Raw genomic sequence first — 24885 nt, forward strand, 5'->3', positions numbered from 1 at the left:
TAAATTCTAGTTGTTGTGTGTATCGCCAATGTATTGATATTGCCAAAAATCTATTTATTAAACAAATTTTCCATTTCAATTTTTTCTATGGGCGCATGGTTGTATGTAGTGTTCAAACTGTCGACAATTATATTGATAAAATCACAATATTATCGTTATCGCAACATGTGTGATATTGAGACCACAAATTTTCGTTTCCTTTCTAGTTGTCACGATTTCTCGGCCTAATATCGTGTGTTGTCGATATTCTGAAATATCGATGGATTTTTGGATGGAAGGTTGGATGGATAAATGGGATTGATAGGATGGTTGGAATGATTTCTTAGGACAACACATGCTTTATACCCCCATCAAATGGAAACTTATTATGTATGCATTCTTTTCGCAATTTTTTAATTCCTAAAGATGCAAATATGTGTATTTTAGCTTCTCTTGAAGTTTCACTTAAAAATTACATCGTTTCCCCATGTTTCCTCAATGTTTCCTTGCATTTCTGGTTATCGACGATAACAATATTGTTTCCAATCTCCGGCCAACAAAACTTGTAGCGATACTGATACTTCAAACACTAATAGCAAATAAACATCATGGTGGGCCCTAGGAAGGTTTCAATGGTGGCCGTCATTGTCCCCACTGCTTTTTGTGGTGTGGTCCAGTTGAGGGATCTACCTCATTTTTTAACTTATGCCCTAAAATGATGTGGCAAAATGGATGGACGGTGTGGATATAACACAAATCATGGTGGGGCCCACAGGACTTTGCCATGTTATCATAGAATCCTTTAAAAAATCGAACAAGTGTCACTTAGAAAAGTGCAAAGTTGTCATTTAGAAAAAAATTTAAGGTTATTTTAGTCAAAAATAACAAAAAGATAACGCAAAATCATTTACCGCATTCCGCGTTAAGTGTTAAGGGAGGGAAGCTTGAAGAAACCCATTTTTTCATTGAAAATCCAAATTAAGCATTTAAGTTTTGGGATTTGCCAAACAATTTGAATGAGGAAAAATCACTGAAAATAGCCCATTTCAGTTATAAGTATTGAAAATAAGTTTTACCAAACAGGCCCAAAGTGTTTTGAGGAGTGGAAATATTTTATTTATTTTTCTTTTTTAAAGGTGGGTATGATTATGTTTTGAAGGGTTTTAGGTAGGAGTTGGGAAAGGAGGGGAAAAGGGAAAGAGTATGCTTTGGAGTTTGGTGATTTGGGAAGGTAGGGAAAAGGAAAAGAAAAGGAAAGGGAGGATGAAGGATTGAGGAAGAGGAGAAAGATGGAAGGGAGGGATTGAGATAAGAAATTATCTTGTTTTGGTTTCCCAGGAGCAGAACTTGCACTGATACCTATTAATACTAACCCCAAAAGGGGATGCTGATAGATCAAAGAAAAGAAAGAGATTGTGGGAAAGAACCCAACAATCCTCTAGTCGAATGCTAGAGACCATGAAAAACCCCCTCCACAATTTTTCTACTGAATAAAACAAAAAAAAAGAAACATGAAAACTGATTTTTTATACCATAATAATAATAATGCGTTACAAGAGTTTTTATTTCAGTGGGGTTTGAAAACTGAGTGATGACATGGGGTTTGAAAATCCATCTCGAGTTCATTCGAGGTGTCAATCAAGAGAAGCTAGATCTCGGGCTTCAGGGAGGTGGTGGTCAAGAGAGGTAACACGATCTCCTGATCCATCGAGGTGGAGGCCAAGAGGATGCTCTCCACGAAAAGTTTTAGGGAAGTTCAAGAGAAGATTTTCCTTCATCCGGGAGCTAACGGAGATAGAAACGAACAGAAGTAGATCCGTTTCACCAGAAGGGGGGTAAAACAATAGAGGGAAAAGAAATCTTCTAATGGAGGTGGAAGTCGGGAGGGCGAGGGAGGGGGAGATGGGTCTCAAAGAAGAGAGAGAAATGAAGGGTAGGGAGATTGCTAGAGCCAATGAATTGTCAAATTTGGATTCCTTGAGGGACGAAGAGAGGTGGACAGAAGTAAGTAAAAAGAAGAATGCTAAGATAGCTAGGTGGAAGAAAGAAATGGCGCGGTCGTTTCGGGAGTATCCAACTCTCTTCATAGACAATCTTCCAGTAGGGTGGATTGAATGGCACCTTGCAAGAACATTTGGGAATTGTAGAAGGGTAATGGCCTTTTCAACCTTATGTGGAAGAGGACTTTTTCTCTGTAAATTTGCTGCCTTTCAAGTGGGTTTGGGCTTTCAACTCCTCTCATTTGGGGAAGCTAATTTTTTAAGGAAGCTGCTTTGACGTGTTTTGGTGGGCGTTGGGGGTGGTATGCCCGCTTGGAGGAATTCTTCTTGTATTGGTGAAATTAAATTGCGTATTTCCCATTTGGGTGTATTTTGTAAAGTGAGTCATGAAAGAAACCAATGATGTGGCCGGTAGGTTTGCATGCGAGGGAGTGACGAGAGGGTCTATCATCTTTTCCAATTTCCACTCTTTTCACCTTCTGTAATGTGTTTTTGCTTTTTTTTTTTTTTTGAATAAAATCTTTGTTGCTTTTCAGAAACAAAAGCAAAAAAGCAAAATGATTGTTTGATAATGCCCTGAATTAATTTCTGGTTCCTCCAAAATTCTGGAGGGCTCTACTTAGGTACTCAAGGGTGCAAATGAGGGACCCCTCATCTCAAGACTTGAACTTAGGATACACAGGGTCTTGAGCTATAGCCTGCTTTGGAATACAGAGTATTGATGCTCGGAACTCCAGATCCAGTAGGACTTTAACTCTAGACTACTTGAGAATTGTGATGCTAACTGGGCTACAATACTGACATTGTGATTTCTGTAGGAAACATGTTAAAACTATTCTAATTATAAGTAGTAATCACTCATTGCAGTATCCTTATCCTGAGAATTTGAGAGTATGGAGGATCTGTTCTGTTGTACCCGGTCCTTGCCATACTCAATCTGTGCCCCTACTCGGTAACCAAGCTGTGTATCTACACTAAACTTTAATCATTTAAAATAATTTGAATAGATGATTGAATTTGCAGATATTTGTGAAAATTGATGGGCTTTTCATGACTTGGCCAAGTTGTAGTTAACAGAAGACTGATTTATGAATTGAGTCCAGGTTTCTAAGCATTGTATATTGCATAATGACATGCCTCTTATGGGTTGCTGGCATCCATTACCATACTCTGTAATATTTCATTGATTGATGGACTGCCCATTTTGCCCCCTGCAAATTTCTCGTATGTTTTGTTTAACTGATTGTATGAGATTTTATTTTATTTTATTTATTTATTTTGATATTTCGTGCTTCATTTGTTGAATATGGTTTAGAGGTTGCAAGTTAATTATTCGTAAATTGCATATTCTCCTGTCGTAGATATGGAGCCTCTGTTGAACGGATGAGCATTGAGGAATTCGAACAAGGGAAAGAATGGCTAAGTGAAACATTTCATCTCATACGGTGAGTTCTGAATTCAAATGCCCAGGAGCTGTCCATGAGACCTACTGGGGACTTGTTATGTATTATCATTGCTCATAAAACCTCATAACGGCTACTCTAGCAATTGTCATAATGGCTATGTCATCTTATGTAATGAATTAAGCCTGTGTTGGTGATATCTTTGTTTTACAAAATAACGGCCACTATAAAACATATAGATATGGAATATGCAATGCACTTACAAAGGAAGCAAGTAGTTTGCAAGGCGTGGGAGGCAGGGTTGGAGATGTGGTTTCAAAAGTGGTTGTTTGATACTCTGCAGAGTGTGATGTTTGATTCTCAGGCAATTTGACATTGCCCGTGTGGAACACATTAACTCAATCACACTGTCCGGGTCATGGGACACACTTTATATGGTTCATCATTAGGAGCTCTTGATATATCTTAACCTCTGATTTTTAAGCATTTGTTTCTTACTGTACAAGGGACTGTTTTCATTTCACCATCCCTTGAATATCCATCAGTCAAGCAGTTAAGAAATTAAATCACTGCAAATTTCAGTTTCAGACCTATTCAAGTTAGGGCGCATGATTTGTGGGTTTATTCTGATTTCATTATATGCCACGTGTACAAATTTATTTGTGCCTATGTATCAACCACTGTGCTCAGTCAGAGTATCAAAGTGTTCTCATTGTAAAGGGAAAGGAAGAGTCGTCCAACAGCCATACGATCATACGTGTTCACCATATATGTAAATGCCTATTCATTTGGTCTAAAGCCCTTCTCATGTCCTTGAAAACCACACTATTCTAGCCACATGGCAAACTAATTGTGAGGAAATTTTTTCCCTGGCTACTTGTGTTATATTCTCTATCAATTATAGTAATTGTAAATCACACTTGGAATTTTTAGAATAGTGATGTTAAAAATTCAACTTTATCATTTTGAAGGCTCACAAGTTCCGAACGTCTCTTATTCTCCAGTTACATTGATTTCCATTTTCTGTTACATGACAGCTATCACATAGGCTGATTCAAATCATTGGAACAGCAGAGCAAGATGAACATCAGAATAAAAGAAACAATACGATTTCTGTGGTGCAAGTATTCAGTAATTGTGATAACTCTTTAGCAATCCATATTTATGACCCACCTTAACAACTCGAAAATTCATCTTTCTAACTAAAACACTGAGGGCCCGTTTGGATTGTTGGAAAAGAAAGAAACAAAAGTGTAATGATTATCCAATGGTTGATTCGATGGATTCCATGAGCACTAGTAAACATAGCTTCTCTTGGATTCCATTTCGGGGGTCTTGTTTGGATAACAAGTGGAATTCTTATTTTCCTCTCACAATTTTCATTTTGTATCTTGCGTGTGAGAATTTGTCTATCGGAAAGGGCTAATGATTTCTATTTCCAATCTCACTATTTCCTTTGTTATCCAAACAACACAAAAGGTCTAATCATCCCAAAGTTCAAACAGGCCATAAATCCAAGTTGCTATGAAACTGAAGCTTTCTAGAGCATATTATGACTAAAAATATACTTCAAATTCGTGTTAAGCTTTACTACAACTAAAAACCTTCTGGATCATTCTGAAAAGCAACCCAATCATAACTTAAAACCAACTACAACTCCTTTGACCAAGAAACCAAGTAACTAAATACTAATAACCCAAGTTAACTTGCTGAATAGGCGAACTTCAACACTGATGAAACTAGTAGTTAAGAAACATATTCGAACCAATTTTCAACAATTTTAGAAACTTCTAGAATTCTATAAAGGTACCAAGTTTTTCAGGATTCTAATATCCAATTCCAAACCAATTTGGAGATCCTTCAAAATAACATTCGTAGCCTAAGTTGGTATTCTTGATAGAACCCTTGATAGGATTCTAATATCCAAACCGGGGTGATTTCATGTCCCTCTCTCCGAGATTTCTGCTACCATGCCATACCCTGACCAAACTTTAAGTTTCATACTCAATTGACATTAGCATTGCATGACCTTGGGCCCGTTGGGAACGTAACTTGATAAGCTATCAGATGGTTCCAATTTAATGTTTCTCCAATGTCATTTGACCCTCAAAAGTAGAGCTATAATCGTGGCTGATGAGGATGGGGTAGTTCCTCGAGCATTGTGAATATGGCGTTTTTAATTTGAGGCACATGACTGGAGGGTGGCATCCCCTGCTATCTTCGTTGATTTCCTAGGTAAGGAGATGGAATTTTCCTTAGGAAGTTGGAAATACTGATTGCATGTTCAACAGCACTTCAAATTGGCAAGAACATGAAACCTTTCTCCCTATCAGTCACCAATTGGCAAGAATATAATTGTGCCTGGCTTTGGGTTGCTTTTGTGCTATGTGGAACAGGTGTGAGGATGATTGTCTCCCATCTATTAAATGGGTTCTTGAACTTGCCAAAGCTGCAGTTCTAAGGCATGGGGTGCGTGGGCTTGTGATAGATCCGTACAATGAGCTCGATCATCAGCGTCCATCAAATCAGTGAGTCTTTCAACATTTCGTTCATGTTCTCTGACTTGTTTTCATATTGTTTTCTGATTAGTCGTATATAATGTTTTCTTCCTGTGTTATGAATTCCAAGCTTGTTTATTGTCTAATAATTGTGTCCATTTGCTTTGTACTGACTGCCAAAAGCCATGTTAAAGGTGTGTCACTCCTGTCTGCATTCTATCTATACATCCAAACAGGCCCCTGAACATATAGACGACTTCTTAGTTGCACTCAATATCAAACAGTGTGATTCATATGTAGGTGGCTGTGCACGCATGCACATGAGTTGCTCGTATATGTTAGTCCTACCTTGAAGACTACCTAGTTCAAATCAATGTATTCCGTAACAGAAACGGGGGCATAATGGTCCCCCGTAAATTCACATTTTTTTAAAATCAGAAAAAATATCCAAAATATTTAGAGGATTCCAAATATTTATTCATTTGTGGTTATGAATATGTTTATGATGGCGTAACAGTCCACACTTTAGTAAGAACGCTGCCTTGGGCCTGTCCTCTGATTTTATGAACCTGATAGGCTTAGATTGACTGGAAAAGCCCTATATTTCATTTCCAAAATAGTTTCTTTATCAATAGTACAATATATTTTTCTTCAAACTGTATATATAGAAACGACTATACATCATAAGAGACGCTTTCGGGCGTCCTCCCGGAAAAATGACGTGGAGGAGGCCTATCGTAAACCAAAGAAACCCAAAACATACACAAAATCTGGAAAAGAATCTAATCTACCAGACTTCAGCTTGGGCGTTGCCTTAAGGTACCCAATCCGACCCTATCTAGGACTTACATTACCTTTGATCTGTGTAGGGAGGTCGAAAGTCTGTCGGAAGAAAACCGATGCCTGGCTGTCGCTCCCTAGGCGAGCAAGCCCATCCGTCGGGGCGTTCGCTTCTCTAGGCATGTGGGAAAATCTGATCCGGCCTTCGCTAGAAAGCTTCCGGATCCTTGACTCCCAATATTTCCATCGCCAATTGGTATTAGATTGGCCCATAAGAATGTCAATCGCAATCTTAGAGTCGGATTCCACTTCTATGAAGGCATGGCCCAAACTCTTACACAGGGAAAGCCCGTCCCAGATTGCTCTTAGTTCTGCCACGTTGTTTGATCCCTCCCCATACCCGAGGGAGAAAGCAAATACGAAGGTGCCTCTTTACCCTCTGCAAATCCATCCACCACCAAATAGGCCTAGATTGTTTTTGGCTGACCCATCAACATTCAACTTTATCCAACCCAGCTGAGGAGGTGTCCATTTAACCAGAATGAACTTCCTTGCCTGTTTTCTTGGGGCTTCCATCCCTAGCGCCCTATATGTTAGATCTCCCATCAAAGAGTTTGTCTTGGACTTATTCATAACAGAGCTAAGGGCCTTAAACCATCCAATTACTCAATGGATGGTTTTGGATGGCTGGGCAACAATATCTTCAAACCTGGCCTCATTCCTACACTTCCAGATTTCCCAGAGAATGAAACACGGGGCCAATCCATGTAGCGCCGCTAAATTACTTGCTGATGAAAGGGAGGTCCACCAAGCTCTCATCCTGTCCTCCACGTTCTGGTTGTTCATAATCATTTTGCCGAAGATAGCCCCGAACTTCTGCCATACTTCCGAGGCGAGAGAGCCGAAAATGAAGAGATGTGCGATCGTTTCCTCAGCTGAACGATGAGCTTGGGACTCTCTGCAGCACACACACTTTTAAATGCCAGACTAATTCCCTTAGATTGAACACTAACATCAGTAGGGATTGCCCTGTTAAGGAGTCTCCAAACGAAGGAAGAGATCTTAGGGGGCATCTTAGCATGTCAGACCCATTTCGCCCACCTACACCTGTTTCCACCTAGTCTGCCTAGATAATACAATATAAATAAGATATATGAGCATGAATGATGGATGCAATATAATGAGAAAGTTAATTATTTATATAACAATGCCATGGACAATGTGTGATAAATACCAAAATAATACAAATTTACAATTTACAGTTACATGCCATTTATGTCAAGTGTCAACTCACCCTCACCACTCAGGCACTCACCTGTCCAGCGAGTCATCACTAGAATGAAAATCTGCCTACCCGTGGTTGATCGATCTCCACGTTGTCATTGTCTAGCCGTGGGTGTGGAACAGGCGCTGCATATTCATAGTAATTAGATATGGAGGGGAATACCATGTTAGTGAAACCCCAGGGCAAGTTTGACTGACTACGATCCTCACTACCACTAGGCATCTATTACGTGGAACCCGGGTAAGAATAACCATTAATGACAGATGAAGACCCATAGCCACCACCATAACCGTACTCGTACCCCTTCTCTTGGTACTTCTCATATTGAGACTGAGAGTGAGACTCGGGTGACGTATAACTCGAATATGGATCTAGATATCCGTATCCCCCCATATTGATCTGCTCCATGTGGATCATATTAATATGTATCAAGACTAGGGGTGTACATGAACTGGGCTAGCCCGGTTAACTCGCTCGACTCGGCCCGAAAAAGCTCAACTCGGCTCGACCTGGAACTGAGTTCGGGTCGGGACGGGCCATTTTCTTCAGCTCAAAACTGAGTTCGGGCCGAGTTCGAATAGGTCCCAGTTCGGCCCGACTCGGTCCGAAACCCGACTCGGCCCGACTCGGCCTTTAGGGTATATACACCTTGTTTTAAAAAACCCTACGTCCCCTAATCGCTTTCCCCTTTTGAGAAGCCGCCCAACCCCAGAACTCGACCCCACCAAACCCTCTCCCCTGCTCCCTCTCTCCTTGCCCGACCTAGCAAACCTCTCTCTCTCTCTCTCTCTCTCTCTCTCTCTCTCTCTCTCTCTCTCTCTCTAATCTCTCTCTCTCTCTCTCTCTCTCTCTCTCTCTCTCTCGTCTGACCAACGGGCAGCGACGTCCGACCAGCATTCTGGCGCCCCTCTCTCTCTCTCTCGTTCGACCAGCAGAGGCCCTCCGCCTCTCTCTGCTCGTCTGTGCTCGTCCGTCCGTCCAACCACCAGAGGACCTCCGCCTCTCTGCTCGTCTCGCCGCCCAATCAGAAGAGGCTCGCACGTCCGTCCGTCCAACCAGTATGATTTCTCTCTCTCTCTCTCTCTCTCTCTCTCTCTCTCAGTGTATTGATTTGTGGAATGTGGAATGTGGATTTACTGTTTCATTTTTTTTTTTTTTGGATCTTTATCTAATTATTTTAGATGGTTATGATAGAAAAATGATGATACATCATACATAGGCACTTAGAAATTACATATGTGGCAGACAAGTATATAAATTGTCCATATTTCAATAATGCAGTTGACAGGGTAGTCCCCAAATGAATAGACCAGAAAAAGAAAACCAAAAACTCTGATACTCATAAAAGCATAATGGATGATAATTGATACATCAAACATAGGCACTTAGAAATTACGTATGTGGCAGACAAGTATATAAACTATCCAAATTATCCCAGTTTAGATGTATCGACAATAAAAAATTACACTACTGAGATTATCTGATTAATAGATTGGTGGACATTTATTAGACCGTTAAGAATGGAAAACATCCAAACAATGCTTACGTCAGGTCACCAGGAATGTCGGTGATGACAGGGTAGTACCCAATCTAAAATAATATATTATATATTAAACTATAATATATTATATATTAAACTATAATCACGACCTTGTCTGTTCTTTTGAAAAAAAATATATATTACATATTAAACTCATAAAAATACATAGCACACTTGATCTAAGAAAAATTCAGACTCCTTTTCAAAATTACTCTAGCATCCTAAGAAATAACTATTAAAAAGTATTTCTACTTTGACAATGACTCTCAATAATTCGTTGGATGCCATTTTTTCATTCCTTTAAGCCAACGCAAGCAAAATGAACTTCTCGTTAGAGTGTTTCTTTTTAACAATCTATCCATATCTCAACTGCAACTACTTTCAAATAATTAACAAGACAACAACAGAGATCTATTTCAATTTCAATTCAAATTTGTAGTTTATTTAAACATTGTTGTAATCAATTTAGTCTATAAATACCAAACGATGATGCATGAGATCTATTATCAGAATAGTTTTAACATATGTAGAATTATCTTTATTTTCATCATTTGGTATACATTCTTCTAAAATCTTTTACTATTCAGGACCATCGGAGTAACATTCTTTGCCATGGCATGTTTACATTTTATCTGTCAAATTATGTTATTTTTATTACACTCACACTCACATCGGAGTAAAATCTTTTTAATGCATATTAAGTAGTTATTTATATTTTTGTAAATGCTGTTAATAGTTAGTTTGATGATGATTGATACTTAGGATTGAGAATGACAATAAACAACTTATATATATATATATATATATATATATATGTTATCCTTGGAGCATATATTTTTTAGGGGGACATGATATTCTTGCAGCCTATGGTATGGTGCCCCAATATTGCTTGTATGTTACTAGTATATAGTAGATATTATTAGGTTAATTTATCAAAACAATATCTGTTTATTCAGTTTAAACACATTTTGTTATCATTTAGCTAGATGTTGAATGTGAATTACGATTGATTATGGAATTGTTTAAGTATAGGACAATCACTTGCCAATTATTGAATTGATTTCTTTAGAACAAGAACAGCAGCCCGTTTGGTAGTAGAGGTAACACCTCTAGCCGTGCACTTTGAGCAGTAGCTCCTTTGGAGTTTGCTTTCACGTCGGCCAAAGGGTCCTAGCGTGGAACTACCAGATCTATCCGTTGACTCTAAAAGAGACACAATGTTTTCTGTTTTTGTTAGTTAGTCTTAATCTATGCTTATACCAATTGCCTATTAGATATATTTTTATTTATTTTTTGTTGTTGTTGTAGTATAGGATAATCAGTTGCCCATTTGAGGATTTCTATGTTATCAGACATAGACTGAGCGTGTTCATTGATGCATAGAAATTCTCAAATTGTCCCTTTTTGGACAGTTCAATGCTGGATAGACAGTAATGTTTTCATTTATTTTAATCTAAATGCACATGCTTGTTTTGGTTCGTCTCTCCTAATTCTCTCTGGATACATTTCTTGCATTTACTTCCTCATCAAATATTCACACTTTGTATGGATAGTTGATGTGTGAATCAAATACAAGATTAATATATTCTGGAGAGATAAGGGGAGATGCTGTCGAAATTTTGGCGTGGCATTTAAATTGAATACATTACTATCTATTCAACATTGAATGAGTAATTGATTTAATTATTTTTTACGTTGTCGTTGTATTATAGGATAATCAGTTGCCCATTTAAGGATTTCTATGTTGCCAGACATAGATTGGGTGTGTTCATGGATGCATAGAAATTCTCAAATTGTCCCTTTTTGAACAGTTTAATGTTGTATAAATATTAATGTTTTCATTTATTCTAATTTAAATGCACATGCTTGTTTCGGTTCGTCTCTCCTAATTCTCTCTGGATATATTTCTGCATTTACTTCCTTATCAAATATCCACACTTTGTGTGGATAGTTGATGTGTGAATCAAATCCAAGATTAATATATTCTGGAGAGAAGGGGAGATGCTGCCGAAATTTTGGCGTGACATTTAAATTGAATAATGAAAGCATTACTATCTATCCAACATTGAATGGGTAACTGATTTATCCGCTTAGGAAATTCTTTACTAAGGTCTAAGGATAAATGAAATTGTTTCATATCTTTAGAGATGGCTAGTGAGGATGAAGTCCCAACTACCCCTGGTGCCGGTGCGTCAGCCACATCACCATTTGTTGTTGAGGGAGAGGGGTCTTCAGCTGCAAATAAAGGAAAGAAACGGTCAGCTATCTGGGGTGATTTTGAAGAAGTAGTAGTTAACAATGTCACCAAGATCAGATGTCTGCACTGCAAAAGTCTATACACTAAAAGTGTCGGGAGGTCGACATCTCATTTAAACAGACATAGACAAAGTTGTGCAAGGAGACCTAGACTTCCACCTTCAGGCCAACAATTGCTATCGTTTACAAAGTCCGAAGGATCTGCTTCTGAAGGTACACTTACCACTCATAAGTTTGAAAAAGGGAAGCTGAAGGAGTGGTTTGCAAAGCTTATTATCATTGATGAGCAGCCATTTAAAATGGTAGAGAAATATTTATGGGATACAGTAAATTCCTTAATCCTCAGTTTGAGGTCTCCCGTGTTATTGTGAAGAGGGAGTGCATGAAGATGTATGCCAGTGAGAAAATGAAGCTGAAAGCAATTTTAGATTCGGTTTCAAGGGTAAGTTTGACGTCTGATATGTGGACGGCCCAAAATCAAAGAAAGAGTAACATTTCATTGACTGCACACTATGTTGATGAAAATTGGAAACTCTGCAAGAGAATATTGAACTTTCGCCACCTTCCACCTCCCCATTCCGGTTTGATTATTTCAGATTGCATTTACAATTGTCTACGAGATTGGGGCATTGAAACAAAATTCAGTTCATTAACTTTAGATAATGCTTCGACAAATGACAGTGTTATATCATTCTTATGTAACCAGTTCAGGCAACCGACAATTTATTTTTTGAGGAAAAATATTTCATGTTCGATGTTGTGCACACATTCTCAACTTAATTGTACAAGAAGGGTTGAAATCAATTGACCAAATTATATAGAATGTGAGGGAGAGTGTGAAGTACATAAGAGGCTCGCCGTCAAGATTGAGTATATGGAATGACATCGTCCAACGTTTGAATTTGAAGTCTCCAAAAATGTTGAAGCTAGATGTATGCACACGTTGGAATTCGTCTTTTGAGATGTTGGATTCGGCCCTGGAATTGGAACATGCATTTCCAGAATATGCGGCGCGTGATAGAACATATGCTTGGTTGCCTACTGAAGATGATTGGAGCAAAGCGAAAGAAGTTCACAAATTTTTGAAGGTTTTTTATGACTGTACAAAAATATTTTCTGGCAATAAGTTTCCTATAGCAAATATGTTTCTTCCAGCTGTGTGGAAGATCAAGGATGCCCTGAAGAAAGCTGCCGATGAAGGTCTACTCTTTCTGTAACTTATGACAGCTGGTATGCAAATGAAGTTCGATAAGTGCTGGGATGATTGTCATTTGTTAATGTCCTTAGTTGTTGTTCTTGATCCTCACTACAAGATAAGTTATGTTAAGTACATCTTCACGAAGATTTATCCTAATGGAAAGGCAATATCTGAAACCTTGAAGGTTTGTGATGCACTCGAAGCATTGTACAATACGTACACAACCACAGTGTCCACACCAAGTGCTTCTGAAGTTAGATCGCATGTTGCTTCAAGCTTCGATGATGATTACATGTCTTTCTTAGCAAAAGAAAATACAGACACAGAAATAAAAGAATCAGAGTTAGACATGTATCTCAAAGAGTCAGTCATACTGCGGCAGGATTCAGAGTTCGATGTTTTGGAGTGGTGGAAAATGAGAGTTAGTGAAGGAAAATACCTTACACTATCGACGATGGCACGAGATATTTTGTCAGTTCCTATTTCAACCATGGCATCGGAATCTGCTTTTAGCATAGGGAGTGGGGTCGTGAGCAAGACTAGAAGTTCCCTTGCACCAGATACAGTGGAAGCATTAATTTGTACACAAGATTGGTTGCGTCCGAGTCTAGGAGGTTATGATCTTGATGAGGAAGAGGAGGAGAATGTGAATGAAGCCGCAACACATGAAACAACAGCAATATGATTACATGAATGAAGTTAGATTAACATTTCTTGTTAGTTTATTTGAATTTGCAAATGCTTTAATGGGTACTCTTTTATTTTTATTTATCTGTTATGTTGATGGATGTCATGCAAGCTGCGCAATGCATTAATGGCTCTTTTTTTTTAATTAAAAAAAAATAAATCCATAAACTGCTTTTATTTTATGTCGGTATTTCATTATTGTTAAAAAGCCTAAAATATTTTTCCAACACAATATGTAGATGTCTTCAAGCGAACCATTGATTGGCGTTTGGGACTATGGTTCCTTAGTCCATTCTCTAAAGTCTGGAATGTTAAAGATTGTGTAATTTGTGTAGAGCCAAGTTTGTTAACAAAACTAATCGGCTCAGATTACACTTATCCTGTCGGGGTGGAGATGTAAAACCATGTCCTAAAGCCTCAAAAGAAATCTAAGTTCTTTTCCAAGTAGTTCTTGATTCAAACAAAAAAGCTTCCACTCCCCAATCCAAACTTTCTGAGGCAGAGGAGGAAGCTAAATTATTAACATTGGAAGAAGAACAATTCCAACTCGCCTTAAAGCGCAGTATGGAAGAGGCTTCTATACATCAGCGATGTCCTCCAAGACCACATGATGTCGAAGCAGGTTCAAGCTGCACGAGTAAAAAGAAGAATAGTAAGAATTCAGCTAAGTTTCTTTCCAGTCTGGGTGCGTTTTACAGGACGTTGGGAACTACGTATAAATCTTCTCATAAAAATAGTTTGAAAAATCTAATTTAGACTATACAAGAGGAGGGTGATAAAAAGCTATCTCCACCTTCTGAAGAGGGAGAGGTGAATGAGTACGTATATGAAGATTTAGATAGCAACTCTGACTCAACAGATAAATCTCCTCGACAGTAGTCAGTAGTGTATGACTGTATTCAGTTTGTATTTGATGTTTTATTTTATGCTTTGTCAAATGTATGTAAATTTAGTAAAATTATAATATATCCTCTCTCTCTCCCTCTCTCTTAATCTCTCTATCTCTCAATCTCTCTTGACTTTTGGGATAGTTTACCGCCCATCTTTGAAGTGACAGTGACTCGTTTACCTCACAGACGTATAACTTGATCGGCCTAAATTCATCCAAATACAAAAAGGAATTATAATGTCCTGACTAGTTAGATTTTTTGTGGAGTCTATAGTTCAACTATCTAAACCGTTGATCGAGTTCATTGTAATGGGACGCGGATTACCTGCCAAAGCACTTCCCATGAACTTGCTGTAAGGTTCGAAACTGGCCCAAACTCGGCCCGATTGCTGACCGGGTTGAGTTCGGGCTGGACATGTTGGCCTGGTGACTAAGTCGGGTTCGGGCTGGGTGTGGTTGGTGACCGGGCCGGGTCGGGTTGAGCCCAGTTCGACTCGGATCGACTCGTGTACACCCCTAACCAAGACTAGTCCAACATGAAAGTGCCTCAATAGTCTTTGTATATTGTCCATGGTCATATCCATATCTATAAGCGATCTGATGCCCTGGTGCTCCGTCTGCTCCAATGCCACTGGTGCCAATGTCCCCATAATGCTCCTCCCCCCCTGATTGGTTGTATTGTGACTCGTTACAATCATAAGTCCAGCCTTCTATACTCCGTCAATGCGTATCGGCCTCATGATTTGTAGACAATTGTACGGTGTGCTGAGTAACATTAGAAGCAAGACTAGCAGGTGCATCATCATCATTAGCACCACCGTCATCTGTCTCGGTTTCTTCGCTGCTGCTGCGACTCTTTTCTCGATTCAAATCTTCGATAGGTGGAGCCCTCTCTACATTTGAAATAACTTCACAACTTTCTTATTGGCCCATGTGTAACTCTGCGTTTTACACCTCGACCGATTTGTTGTTCTTTTCTACCTGTTTCTCCCTTTGTTTCAACCAAGGAAAAAGTTGGGACTCTTCATTGTAAATGTGGTCTAAGTTTATTGTACAAAAGTCACCGTCATCAACTGGATTTTCCACAACACCTTGAATTCTGCAATGTCAGCTTCATGTTCTAAATGACTTGATCCAATGTCCTAGCCTGTTATCTATTTCTATTCTTCGAATAGATGAGTGCAAAATGACCCTAGTTTCTCTCGCAGCTAGAGAAGTTGTCCGGCTCAACTTTAATCACAATTCAGAGTCTTTGCACATTCTAAAAAATGCATCCACAATCATCTCTATAGTGTAGAAAAAAAAAACATATCATACAATTAGTGGTAATAAAACAGTTTGTTCAATAATAGTAATAAAACATCAGTTTATTATTTGGAGCTGTTTGAGAGACTGCATGGTTTGCAAGTGTGTTGGAGAAGCTGCCCGGGCAAAGTGTATATATTTCCAATTATCTATGATGTGACAAAACATTTATATTGTTTGAAGCACTGAAATAACAAAATCAAAGACCGATAAGTAACTAAAAACCTGTATAGTGTACTTCTTTCATCGCCCTTATCTGATGATCTAAGTCGGTCTCTAATCTTTTTATCACGTTCTTCAGTTTTTCGTGAACCTCATCTGGTGCAAATCAAGGTATTCAACGGAAACGGTGGGCATAACGGTCCCCACCATTTTCGTTATGTGTAATTGCCATTACTTCGCCTTAAAATCCAAAATATTTAGCGGATTCCAAATATATTATTTTGTGATGACGTAATAGTCCATGCTTTTGTTAGAATGCTGCATTGGGCATTCCTTTGATTGTATGAACCTGCCAGGCTTTAGATTGATTGGAAAAGTACTATATTTCATTTTCGAAATTTTTTCTTTTTTAATCAATGATTGAATGTAAATAAGATACATGAACACGAATGATGGGTGCAATAACGAGGCAATTTATTATTTATATTATTATTTTATAACCGTGGCATTGACAATGTCTTAAGTACCAAAATAATACAACTTTATAATTTGTTGTTGGACACCATTTATGTCAAGTGTCAACTCACCCCTCACCCTGTAGGAACTCACTAGTCCAGCGAGTCATCACCAAAATAAAAATGGCTTCATGTGGTTGATCAACCTCCATGTCGTCGTCATTCGCTTGTGACTGTGGAACATGCACTACATATCCATAGTAATCAGATTAAGAGGGGAAGACCATGTTAATGAAAGCCAAGGTCAAGGTTGACTGACCACAATCTTCACTCACTAGTCATCTACTGCGTGGAACTTGGGTAAGAACAACCACTAGTGCTAGACGAAGACCTATAGTCACCACTATAGTCGTACTCATACCCCTGGCCTTGATACTGCTCGTATTGAGACCGAGGGTGAGATTGGGACGACGAATAACTCATATTCGGATCCGGATATGTGTATCCCTTATATTGACATGCTCCATGTCGATCATATCGGTATGGACTAAGACTGGTCTAGCATGAAAGTGCCTCAATAGGCTCTGTATATTGTCCATGGTCATATCCATATCCATATCCATAAGTGATCTGATGCCATGGTGCTCCATCTCCAATGCCACTGGTGTCAGTGTCCCCATGATGCTCCTCCCTTGGTTGGTCGTATCGTGACTCCGTACAATTGCAGGACTAACAGGTGCATCATCATCATTACCGCCATTGTTATTCATCTCGGTTTCTTTGCTGCTACTACTATTTTCCCAAGTCAAATCTTCAGTAGACGAAGCCCTCTCTAGATTCAAGATACTTCACAACTTTCTTGTTTGCCCGTGTGTAACTCTACGTCATACACCTTGACTTCTCTTTTGCTCTCATTTACCTGTTTCTCCCTTTGTTCCAACCATGGCAAAAGTGGGTTTTCTTTATTGTAAATATGGTTCAAGTTTATTGGACAGAAGTCGTCCTCATCAACTAGATTCACTATACGCCTTAAATTCCACAATCTTTGCTTCACGCTGTAATGCATGTGGATGAATGGATCCAATGTCCTGGCCTGCAATCTATTCATAATCTTCAAATGAATGAGAGAAAAACAACCCTAGTTTCTCTTGCACCTAGAGGAGGTTGTTTGACTCAAAACTTTTATCACAATTGTCTTCAGTCCTTCCACATTCTCTAAAATGCATCCACCAATCATGTGTATAGTATAGAAAATAAATTAGAAAACCTTATCATACAAGTAATGGTAATAAAACAATTTGTTCACTAATAGTAATAAAACATCAATTTATTATTCGGCGTTGTTTGAGAGATTGCATGATCTGCAAGTGCGTCGGACAAGCTGCCCTGGCGAAGTGCATATATTTCCAACTATATATCATTTGACAAAACATTTATATTGTTTGAAGTTCTGAATAACAAAATCAAAGACCAATAAGTTACTCAATACTTGCATAGTGTACTTATTTCGTTCAACGATGTTATTTGATTAGCTAGGTTAGGCTCTAATATTTTTATCACGTTCTTCAGCTCGACATGAACCACATCAACCTTGATTTTTTTAGTATATTTGTATCTGCGATGTAAGTAGTGTCCTACCTTATAATAATTTAAATAACTTAGTAATAACTAATAAAAGCAAGTACATAATGATTAATGAACGTGCTTGGAACATTACTAGAATGAGACTTTACCTGTCGCATGAAGGTTGTGGTGAAGCTGATGCCTCCAACGCTTGCTAATCATCTTCCAGTAATCTAAATAATGTGTATAATCCCGACGAATGGCAAGCTTTGCTTTATCCATGGCATTGTAGAGGATGCCCATAGTAGTTAGCTCGTCAAATTCGACAAGACGAATGACTCTCATTAACAGTTCCATCACCTTGAATATGTTGGTATCCATCTTTTGATATTTGTAGTCCCTATCTCTCTGATGGTTTGCACAGCTTCATATGATGTCCTCGATGTCTTCTACCCATATTTTATGTTGAGCACTCCTGAGAAGCATACATCTCGCTCAACTTTCCCTGATGCTCATACAAACTCTCAAGAGCAATAAGGTTTATCACAAATCTAGTTGCTGCAGGCAATGTTCAAATTATCTCCGATATTATTGAAATATCTTTGATGTTATCTTTATCTCCAGCTCAGCGACACCGATAACGCAAGTAGTATCAAAAATTTCAGGTATTAGCAATGTATCACTAAGTATCGCCTACGTATCAATATTGCTAATGTAATCGCCAATATTTTCAACTATGTAAATTCTAGGTATCGCTTGTATTGCCAATGCATCAATATCGGCAATGTATCGCTAATATTTCCGACTATGTAAATTCTAGGTAATGCTTGTATCATAAGTGTATCAACGATATTTCAATAATATCGCAAACATATTGATATCACCAAAATTTTGTTTATTAGAAAAAAAAATTATTTCAATTTTTTTTTCATGGGCACATGGTTGTATGTAGTGTTCAATTTGTCATTGATGATATTGATAATATCTAGATATTATCGATATCGCAGCATGCGCGATATTGGGATCACAATCTTTTGCTTCCTTTCCAATTGTTGATGATTTCTTGGTAAATATAATGTGTCGTTGATATTTTGCAATATCGATGGATGTTTGGATGGAAGGTTGGATGGTTAAATAGGCCGGATGGGATGGTTGGATTGGTTTCTTACAACAACACATGCTTTTAAGGCACCATTAAATGGAAACTTGTTATATATGTTTTATTTTTGCAATTTTTTATTTCTAAATATGCAAATATGTATATTTTAACATCTCCTGAAGTGCTGTTGAAAATTCCACCGTTTTTCCCATGTTTCCCCGCATTTCTGGTTATCAGCAATATTATTGGCGATATCGATATTGTTTCTGTACCCTTAGCCAGCGAAACTTGTAGCGATACCGATACTTCGAACACTGGCTGCAGGTCTAAGAAGTTTTCCCCTTCGTGAACTTCTTCGTTATGACAATAAGTTGGGTTTTTTTTTTTTTTTAACACGCACACACACACCACATGGGTACTCGAACCCATGACCTCAATGTTAAAATCCATAGGGTCTACCACTAAGCCATTAGTAAGGACCCGACAATAAATTGGTTATGGTTGTAGATAAATATTGCTACTTGCCTTCCCTTTTCTACTAATTTTGAGACATTCTTCTTCTTTCCGTTATCTTCTGAGATGAGGTTGATGCAATGTGTGGCACATGGTGACCAAAACAAATGTTTTCTTTTCTCTATCAACTTTCTCCTTGCTGCCTTGTTCGTTGTTTTATTATCAGTCACAATTTGCACCACATTTACCTCTCCAACCTCATCCACCATCTTGTCCATAAGGGAGAAGATCTAATCTACATTCTTCGTTGTGTCAAACGCATCAATCAATTTTTATGGAATATCGTTCCCAGGTAGTAGTATACTGCCAAATTGATCATGCTACTTCTGGTTGGGCTAGTTCAACCATCAAACATAATGTGCATCCTTTGGTCTGCCATATGGGTTTAAATGTGGCAATGTATGACTTGATATCTTGATATTCTACATTTGTCCATTTTCTCATCTGTAGGTGCCTTCACTCCTTCACTTGCCTTTGCTGCTGCATCGATCATAACTTGCCAATAAGGGGAGTAGGTAATATTTGGAGCTATGTTGCCATGTATGAATAGCTTGGTTATTACCGACCAAGCTTTTGAACTACAACTTTATCTCTAATTTGTTTTATCCTCTTCTATTTTGTTGTTTCCTTCAAAAAAAAAAATTGAATCACACGATTTTAGAATTGCTTTTCTTCTAATGAAAATGGATTTGGAGGGATGAGCGGATATTAAAAACCTAGAGTTGGTTAACAAGGCTCTTCTTGATTCTAGAATTGCTTTTCTTCTAATGAAAATGGATTTGGAGGGATGAGTGGATATTAAAAACCTAGAGTTGGTTAACAAGGCTCTTCTTGCGAAATGGATTTGGAGGTTTGGACTAGAATCGGAAAGTCCATGGCGTTAAATTGTGGCTGCTAAGTATGGAACCTCTCCTCAAGGTTGGAGAACTAAAGATTCGCCTATACAGAGCCTAGTTCATTTGGAAAAGTATAGCTAAGATGGGCCCCATCGTGTTTGATAAGATGTCTTTTGTTCTGGGGAATGGTGAAAGAATCCGATTCTAGCTTGACGATTGGTGCAACTCTCCCATTTTAGCCGAAGGCTTTCCTTCCCTGTTTTCGATCTCCACAGATCCTTATATTTCTGTTGGGAATTGCTCTTCTTCTAATGAAAATGGAGGAATGTGGCTCCCTCAGTTTAGAACAAACCTTTTGGACAATGAAATAGATGAGTTTATTGCTCTTTTGTTCCGTTTGCAGGAGATCTATCCTAAGCCCCGTGTGGAAGATCTCTGCACTAGACTGTCTTCTTCAGGGATTTTCTCGGTCAAATCGTTCTACCGGTTCGTAGCTGCTCCTAAAGATTAGAACCGCTACTACCACACGAGAGTTATCAGGAAGTATGGTGTTCCGCGTAAAGTTACGGCCTTCGGATGGCTTTTAGGGAGGAATCGAATCCTAACAGTCGACAACTTGTAGAAAAGAGGAATGATCCTCCCTAATGTGTGCCTTCGTTGCCTTAGGAACGAGGAAATTGTGGAACATCTCTTCATCCATTGCCCTTTTTCTTCTAATGTTTGGTGGGGAGTCCTGGCTAGCCGGAAATTCCTGGGTTATGCCCAATTCAGTTGAATCTCTGTTCTATATGTGGCATGAAGATTCAGGAGGGGCTGTTGGAAAAAGGAAATGGTGATCCCTTCTTCTCGCGGTCTGTTGGTCTATTTGGGCGGAACAAAATAACTGCTACTTCATGAACAAAAGTGCTTCTTTGGCGGGAGTCTTCTCTAAAGTCCTTGTCCTTTTTAGGGACTAGGCTCCCTAATGTTTTCTAGGGGGTTTTGTTGCTAGGCGAGGGTTTGGTTTTTTGTATTTTTTCTTTTTTCTTCTTTGTAGCTTCTGATTAGGTTTCTTTGTTTCTTCTTCCTTTTCCTTTTCTCTTTTTCTATGTATAGTTTTCACTTTTTTGAGGGTTTTCCTCTTTCCTATTGTTTTCTTTTTCTCTTTTAATAATGGGCCCCTCACAATAAATAAACAAACAAAAAAATAAATAAAATACAACTAATGACTAAACAAAAGAATTTTTTTTACCACTCTTTTTTTTTTTTTTCCCCAAAATGGTCCACTCAAGCTTCGATCCGTCCAAATCGCTTTGATTTGATGTTTTAATGCACAAGAATTCCTCACACATGACATGATTGAAATTGCACTATCCAATCAAGGAAGCTTAAACAAGTAAAAAATGTCGATTTTCATTTAAAACAACCTTAGAAAAAGACTATTTTCGACCATTACAAGGGAAAATGATCGTTACATGGTGTAACGACCCATTAGGATCAAAATTTCAGGGGGTTCGCATAACAGGCACCACCATTACCGATACGTAATGCTTGTTACGACACTCCTTGGTGCAAATATTAGCTCAATCCACTCGTTAGGTGGGCCACACCATAGAAAAAAATGCACAACCATTGATATAGTAAAAAAACAAAGGGTAGCCCACTCGATGAGTGAATCAGGCTGATTTTTGCACTAGGCTTTCCTCACGGTGGCACCAGGCTTTTGGATGGTTTGGTTTTTGCGCACATGATAGAATGGAAATTACCCACTGGTTGGAAAGTATTAGCGGTCCACCAGTTGGACATGTGCATCTCTCTCTTTCACACTCTCTCTCTCTCTCCCTCTCTCTCTCTCTCACACACACACACACACACGTGGTTTATAGGCTATCCATCTGTTCATCATATGTGCCTCATGTGGATGAAGGGACACGGTGACAACCCAAAATTCAAGCCATTCCAAAACTTAAAAGTGGGCTACTCCACATGATAGAGGCTTTATGCATGATTGTACGCGTCGTTCCTGATGGTCTTGTCAACTTGAGTTTTGGATCTGGCTGATTTTTGGGGCGTCCCATTTTCATGATGGGTGCTTCTAATGCATGCTTTGGATTCTGACACATCGCAGTGGGCCCCTCATCATCATTAAAGTCTTATCCCAACTAATTGGGGTCGCCTACTTGAATCCTTAATGCAGGGGCATTCGGGCTCAAGTGGGGTGGCCTGCGTGAAGCGGGAGCACACTCGGAGTGGGCGGCTTGTGTGAGGCAAGACCCATGTGGGGGTTTCGGCCAAGGGCCTGACCGGGGCCTGATATGAAGTGATTGATTCGCCACACTCTATCAGTGCGAGCTTTTAAAGCAAGCGGTTAGTTGTCCTGTGTCAATCTTGTTCTGCCATTCCACGCTCTCAAGGAACATGTCCTTAGTTAAACCATATGTAATTTGATCTTCACACTACCTCCATCTGTGTCCTTTTGGCCCTTCCATTGGCCCTTTTAGAGCCTTCAATGTGAACCAAATCACTCCATCCATTTCAACATCTTCATTTCAGCTATACTCATCCTATATGACTATCTTATAAAATTTCCCCTTTAGTTTGATTGGTATGTCGCGATCACATAAAACCCTAGAGGCATATCTCCACTTCATCTACCCAGCTCAAGTTCTATGAGCAACATCTTCTCAATATCTCCACTCATTAATGATTGACCCAAACTGAAGGGGAGTAGTTGGTAATCAAGCTAAGTAGCGGGTGAAAATGCTTTTAGATGTTATCAAACTCTCAATCATGAATGGTGAACATATTCTGTTTGGGAAGCTGAGTAGCTGAGAAACAGTTCTCTCTCAGTGAAATTCACAAGAATGTATAGGTTGTTCAGAGAAAACATTTGTTGTTTCAATGTGCAGAAACAATGGTGATAATTTGCCTGGAATATTATCCTCAGAAGAAACCTAAAAGAATAAAAGATGGGGACTTCCAGCTGCTCTAGAATATGTGAAATGAAGTCTGATTATACCCTCTGGAAATGGACAGAGGAATATGGAAATGGGATCCATCTGGAAAATTTATTGCCAAGTCTCTCTTCAGTTTTCTATCAAATGATCCCATGGAAAGCTCCAATCCAACCCCCCCATCCCCTGTCAAAGTGGCAGCATTTTTATATGGATCACTATCAGGGAGAAGAAGATATCAAAAGTTGACAAACTCCAGCGGCATGGAATGACGATTCCCTATAGGCGTGTCATGTGTAAAAACAACGAGAAACAGTCCCCACCTTGTCCTTCACTGTCCAACTGCATCGGAGACATGGAATTTCTTTTTAGCTGAATTTAAGATGTTCCAGTCTAGCAGCTTCAAATTTGAAGCACATTTTATTAGGTGGAACAACCGTCCTTTCACAGTGACAAGGAAAGTCTTCTGGCAGATCAATCCTTTGCTATTTGTTGAGAGATTTGGAAAGTAAGAAATAGCAGGATTTTCAAGGATATCCAGTTCCTCACGGACGTGCTGATTGATAAAATCAAAGGGTCAACCATTGATGGGCCTCTCTATCTTCAAAATTAGGAATGTTAGCTTTGGATATAAGCCTTGATTGGTCCAATATTACACCTTAGGTTCAGGTTTGTGGTTGCTTACACTTTGTTTAGATGGTCATCATCTGACTTAACCCACTCTATTTCTGTTTTTGCAGCCTTTGTTTTTCTGCTTTGTAATTCTGGATCTTTGGTTCTCTTTCTAGTGATATAATTTTTTATCTTCTCAATGAATAAATAAACAAATTAAAAAAGAAGAAGACCCAAAGCGTCAATAATGATCATTTGGGGTATTGCGTGGCTAGCAATCTTAAGTAATCCCCTGTTTTCACTCCTATTATTACTAAAATTTGCATTCCATATGCTCTATTTAGTCTTGCTGATTTTAAAACCTCTAGATTTAGAAGGCTTCGCTCCATAGTTCTAGCTTTGCTTTTACCCCCTCTTGTCTCATCAAACAAAACTGTGATTTCCAAACAACATATACCCCAGGACCTTTTTCTAAATGCCTCATTAAGCCCATCCATAATCAATGCAAAAGGATATAGGCTCAATGTTGATCATTTATGCTTATAAATATTTTCCAGGTATCGTCAAGTGCACCTACACTCAAATTTGTGTGGGCCCCACTGTGATTTGTATGCGGTATCTGAACTTGTTATCAGCTGAATTTCCACTAGAAAATGGGATCCCAAATGTCAGCTGGATCCCGAACTCAGGTGATCCACACCATCTGGAATAGTGTGGAATCATGCCTAAAACCTCTTAAATTACTTGGTGGGGCCCACCTGAGTTTTGGAATGGCTGAGATTTGGTCGGCCCCCTCATGCATGTAGTGCACACACAATGAACAGGTTGGATATCTGAACCACATCATGCAGGCCCCACATGCTTACTCAAGATGGGCACCACTCTTAATTGT

At 38.9% G+C, this 24885-nt stretch overlaps 1 protein-coding gene across 5 annotated transcripts in view; it reads left to right on the forward strand.

Moving 5' to 3' along the window:
• Positions 1-24885, forward strand: part of LOC131248984 (twinkle homolog protein, chloroplastic/mitochondrial) — a 103956-nt gene that overhangs the window by 61536 nt on the left and 17535 nt on the right. For all 5 annotated transcript variants that reach the window (XM_058249523.1, XM_058249539.1, XM_058249530.1 and 2 more), the window contains 2 exons: positions 3341-3424; positions 5779-5910. In XM_058249523.1, coding sequence (XP_058105506.1) covers positions 3341-3424; positions 5779-5910 — 216 coding nt within the window. The remainder of the gene's footprint in view (positions 1-3340; positions 3425-5778; positions 5911-24885) is intronic.

This window comes from Magnolia sinica, chromosome 1 (assembly GCF_029962835.1).
Source record: "Magnolia sinica isolate HGM2019 chromosome 1, MsV1, whole genome shotgun sequence".
Lineage (NCBI taxonomy): Eukaryota > Viridiplantae > Streptophyta > Magnoliopsida > Magnoliales > Magnoliaceae > Magnolia > Magnolia sinica.